We start from the raw sequence: 5,712 nt of genomic DNA, 5'->3' as shown, positions 1-5,712 counted from the left end.
CAATCATGTGTCCCGTACGCAAATAGGCTACCTCTCTACAACTCTGCCTCACCGTGCAAATCACTTGTCATAGCGCAACTTTAGCATTAAGAAATCTGAGCACAAGGAAGGATTCCCCCCCTCTACCCTCTAAGTAAAAGCCCTCTCCTTCCTTCCCCTGCAGTGCCGCTTCTGTTTGTTTGCACTCACTTGATCCCGAGCGGAAATTACTTTCCGTTTTTGTGAATGACAAACATATTAACAATTCATCAACACAGTTTCTTCCATCCGGCCTCGTTTCCAGGGCAACGACTGCTCGGCGCCCTCTGATTGGCTGGCTGATATAATGTATCCATTGAAAGGCCTCGCGTTTGTAACCATTCACTAGCTTGGCGCTGCGGAGAGCGCATCATCAACGTTCCAGCCTCGACAACAATAAAATAGGCTTATTCACAACGAGAACGTTGGGGATAGACGACATTAGAAGAAATACATTATTGGAAATGATTACAAATGCCTTTTATCTGCAACTGTCCTGCAATCAATCCGTCTAATTTTGATTTTTACAGAAGAATAATATTTTCTACTGCAAAATCCTGAGTTATATAATACGAAGACAACGTCAGTGCTGGCCAGTGAGTCATTGATAAATACATGGACATTCTTCCAGCGGCTGCATGAATGAGTGCTAGTGTATAGGCAATCTGCAGTCGAATATTTAAGAAACATTCGTGTTTTGCTGATTTTCGTGATAAATGCAATAGCCTATATCCGTTTTCATTTCTGCAGTTATTCCAGAATATAATTTTTCCTCGACCAGTGTGCGCTGCCATTTCCTCAATGCTCCAGTCGTCATAACGCTCTGTTGTTGAAGGCCTTTTGCTGTAGCCTACAGGGACCGACCACATAATTTTCCTGCATTGAAGTTAACATATTTGTTTTGCTAAATGCTTGACAAGCCCAAGCCCGTTCAGTTCGAATCGGTAATGGCGATCAGCAAGACCGTGGAGTGGCTGCAGGAGCAGCTCCAGACGCGCAAAGACTGCCTATTGGTAATGGACTGCAGAGCGCTGGAGCTATACGAGTCCTCTCACGTCGAAACGGCGATTAACGTGGCCATCCCGAGCCTGATGCTCCGGCGGCTGAAGAAGGGCAATCTTCCCATCAAGTCCCTACTCTCAAACGGTGAGGACCGGGAGAGATTTGCGCGGAGGTGCAAGACGGATACTATTGTGCTGTATGACGAGTACAGCAGGGAATGGAACGAAAATGTCGACGGGGGCTCCGTGCTGGGCTTGCTGCTGAAGAGGATGAAAGACGAGGGCTACAAGGCGTTTTACCTTGAGGGTGAGTGAAGTTGTTATTTTTCCAGAAGCGCATATTTTCCACTAAAATGTAGGCCTAATTCGGTAAATTAATTAATAATGAATAAGTGAATATTTGGATGCATTTGGCGCTAAAACGAATAGGATAATGCAAATATATTAGGTCACCACATTGTGTAGCCTCGGCATGTTTTTATCAATGGATTTGTCTAACAATATTATTTCATTCATCTTACAGGTGGTTTCAGTAAATTCCAAGCCGAGTTCCCTGCCCTGTGCGAAACCAATCTTGATGGCTGTTTCAATAGCAGTTCTCCCACTGCCCAGGTGCTCGGCCTCGGGGGGCTGCGGATAAGCTCCGACTCCTCCGACATCGAGTCCGACATCGACAGGGACCCGAGCAGCGCCACAGACTCAGACGGCAGTCCCCTCTCCAACCCCCAGCCCTCCTTCCCAGTGGAGATCCTCCCGCACCTCTACCTGGGCTGCGCCAAGGATTCCACCAACCTGGACATTCTGGAAGAGTTCGGCATCAAGTACATTCTGAACGTGACTCCGAACCTGCCCAACATGTTCGAGAACGCCGGGGAATTCAAGTACAAGCAGATCCCCATCTCTGATCACTGGAGCCAGAATCTGTCACAGTTCTTCCCGGAAGCCATTAGCTTCATAGGTAAGCCCAATAACTTATATTCAAGCACACGGATACCTCTCCGATTCTAATTTACACACAATAATTCATTTTAACGCACAGGGTTAATAAATAAAACAGGTATATTTTATATCACCTCAGAATGAATTCAGGATAAAAAATGTAGTTGTTGTACATTTAGGCCTATATTAGCCTAACTAGTGAAAGCCACAGGCCCACAGTATGGGAATTTACACTTATTAATAAGATATCTTATCACCAGGAAGTTCTTTAGTTATTATTGTGCAATTTGGATTATACATGTCCTGGAGTACTTTCTTATCAGTCAATCAAAGAGAATAATACAGAGGGAACAATATTAAGTCCATTGTGCCAAGCAGAGAAATACTATTCTAGTTCTATGGCCCATAACAATAAACTACTCCCAAATTACAATGATTAAACTTCAATGGAACACTTCCTGCTTTTTTGGTCTGCAGCCGGGGCCTAGCTTACCTCAGGCTTGTGTAATTGTAATACAAAGGCCTGTGTGGAAATTGGAGAGGGGGAGAAAGAGCAGAGGGAGGGGGTAATTTGAGCACAACAGGAAGGAAGCGGCCATTGAAAGTAATCTAGGACAGCCCAGCGATGTGTTCCCTTCACAAAGAGAACCATTTACAGGCTCTGTTGACATCCTGTTAGCCCTGACAGGGTGCCCTCATGACTCCTACGTTTATACGCCCAAATGGCACCAATGTCAAGTAACTCGGGAAGCCTGATAGAGCGTTAATAGTCAATTTCCAAGTCGTGGTACTCCAGGCCAAATTAGAGAATGTCGGCTCTGTTTATGCGCAGAGTACCACAGCCGTTTGTTGATGGATGTGTCTGGGCCTGAGACTGTTATGATCGTTTCAGACTTCAGCCGCTTAAGCGTGGAACTGGTTTAGTCAATGTTGTCCACAGGCACTGTTTTATCTGGTAGCCCTTCCACTAGTCCTTCCACAGCCTAAGTTTATTTTTCAGTATCTATATGTTCAGAGCAATTGTTTTTGTATCGCTGTGTTTTCTCAGAATACACATTATGCATATCTGACAAAAGTCTATAACATGTTCTTCTTCTTTTTTTCTGTCCTTCTCAGATGAGGCTCGCAGTCAGAAATGCGGCGTCCTGGTCCACTGTCTGGCCGGCATCAGCCGCTCGGTGACAGTCACCGTGGCGTACCTCATGCAGAAGCTCAACCTGTCCATGAACGACGCCTACGACATTGTCAAGATGAAGAAGTCCAACATCTCGCCCAACTTCAACTTCATGGGCCAGCTCCTGGACTTTGAGCGCACCCTGGGCCTGAAGAGCCTCTGTGATAACCGGGTGGCGGCCCCCACACAACCCCTGTACTTCACCACCCCCACCAACCACAACGTCTTCCAGCTGGACCCTCTGGAGTCCACGTGAGGCAGTGCCATCGTCGCCCCTTACTGGCTCGGAGGTGTAATGAAACCTGAAACGCTGCAATGTTTCTCTACTTTATTTCCGTCACCTGTTGTGACATGGTGACATCCTGCCGTTATTGACACAGTTGGCTTGAGGTTACCAGCTGCCAAGCATGGCTGCTGAAAGGGCACGTGGTCGATCTGCCCGAAGGCTCAGAAGCAGCTGCTGCAAAAACAGGGACAGAGAAAGAAAGAAAGAAAGAATGAATGAATGAATGAATGAAAGAGAGAAGATGGGGAAGAGAGAGAAAAAGAAAGCACATTAACTTTCTAGAACCCTATATCGCTTTTGGACTGGATTAGGTTTTTGCCTTGATTTTTTTCTGTCAATGCATTGAAAGAGACGTAAAGTGATCTGGTGGTCAAGTGTACGTTTAACTTCACAACGAAAGGCTGGTGTGCCAAAGAGACAGGATTGTTCTATCTGAACATATATATGATTATAAATACTTTTTGTTTTTTGGGCTAGCACTTGCACCTTCAATACTTTTTTTCGGGTGCATATTACTTGTCTTCTGTGAAGATTTGCCTGTTTGGGGTTGAAACACCCCTGGTTAAGACGCCACAGTATATTGAACTACATTTTACATGTGTGGAGTCATTTGAATCATTTATACATGTGTATATATCTTAATATAAAATACAATAAAGTAAAGCCTTGCTCTAGTATACCCTTTGCAACAAGTGGGTACTGAAGATACTTTTTTTTCATCTTCTACTTTATTTCAGCAAACCAACTGTACATTGATCAGTATGTTTAAGTTTATTATGCCAAAAAATTTAGTAGGTTTTCCAAGAATCGTAAAAAGATATATATGTGTAATATATTTCATATTTGCTTTATATGTGAATTCGGCCGACAGGCCTTTTTTGCACCCACCCTCACCCAAATAAAAGTCACCTTGGTTGTATGCCTTAGTTCTGTACATAGATGTGTTATCGTGCATTAACCCTCAAAGGACTTTGCCCGAGCTATGCTTTCACCACCTATCACAATTCTACCAAATTGAACCATAGCAAAATTACTTTTATAATAATTTTACAACAAATCACTGAAACTGTCAGTGCATGGCTATGTTAAGAAACTTGAATTGTTATTCAGTTAAGTTAGATAGAAATAGCTTTTTGGAAGCCAAGTTAAGATTGCTACCTTCTGTTTATGTTGTTATTTAGTGGGGAACAATGAGGGTTAACAGAAGTGAATTCTTATCTGTGAGCAAGGCTTTTCAAAGTCTGGGAGATGTTGACAAAGCAGTAGGCCTTGCTCACCTTGCCTCTGTGAAATGCAGTTTTTTATTGGTTGAGAAAAAAATGATTTTGTTGTCCTTCCTTCTGAGAGAAAGCCTGTCTATGGGGGAAAGACATTTTGGTTTCAACAACCACCACTCCTCGAGTCTACACTCCTCTCTTACGAATGTAAAGAAATTATAAGTTATTAATAAATTACTATTTTGTCTACTTCTACCAATGTCTTTTTTCATTCCTCAACAGTTTGTTGACATTATGTACTGTAAGTGGACTCCGATTCCTCGGTTCCACTTAAACCATTGCACATACTGTGTGTGTGCGTGACAATCATCAGCCAGATGACTCAGAAGGAGCCATTCACAAATATATGGGTGTCCTTTAACCACAAAGGTTAAGACATCTAATCTCTCAAATGCAGCAATTATCCAATACAAATAACATTTAACACGTTGTCACACCACCAGTGTTGTATAACATGATGTGTCTCACTGGCACATTATGTTCTTTTGGGAACTCGTCCAAAATGTTACTGAACATGTGCACTACATAATCAGAACACATAGTGATTCCAGTCACACTGACTGAATCACTGAAGGACTGGTTTTTCCAGGTTGGGGCGTTTGGGGCACATACACACACACACATTCAGTTCCTGAGGCACTTCCTGAAGGTGATGGCCTTTGTTTGAGCACAGCAGCCCATCAAAGGGAACTGAAAGTCCCTAAACATAGTGTTATCTGACACTGTGGATGGCATGGTATGGTGCATACTTGTTAAGACCTGTAGGGTATTGAGAGACAATCCTCACGGCTAAGCAGGAGATCATGTTCACACGCAATGCTAACAGCAGTTCACACATTTAAATCATGCCAAGTCGGTGGAGTGACTGATTGTCGCACGCACGCACGCACACACACACACACACACACACACACACACACACACACACACACACACACACACACACACATATTAGCACATATTTTTTTTTTTTTTTTTCACCTTTATTTAACCAGGTAAGCCAGTTGAGAACAGGTT

General features: G+C 43.4%; 1 protein-coding gene across 1 annotated transcript; it reads left to right on the top strand.

The window, feature by feature from the left end:
- The first annotated feature begins 285 nt into the window (after positions 1–285).
- LOC121531528 (dual specificity protein phosphatase 6) lies at positions 286–4,890 on the top strand. The gene is made up of 3 exons (XM_041836779.2): positions 286–1,326; positions 1,543–1,977; positions 3,075–4,890. The coding sequence occupies exons 1-3, from the start codon at positions 927–929 to the stop codon at positions 3,386–3,388; spliced, it is 1,149 nt and encodes a 382-aa protein (XP_041692713.1). The 5' UTR covers positions 286–926; the 3' UTR covers positions 3,389–4,890.
- Positions 4,891–5,712: the final 822 nt, after the last annotated feature.

The sequence above is a fragment of the Coregonus clupeaformis genome, unplaced genomic scaffold (assembly GCF_020615455.1).
Source record: "Coregonus clupeaformis isolate EN_2021a unplaced genomic scaffold, ASM2061545v1 scaf0135, whole genome shotgun sequence".
In the NCBI taxonomy this organism is placed as follows: domain Eukaryota; kingdom Metazoa; phylum Chordata; class Actinopteri; order Salmoniformes; family Salmonidae; genus Coregonus; species Coregonus clupeaformis.
Note: the sequence above shows the minus strand (reverse complement) of the source record. Positions and strands in the feature narration are given on the sequence as shown.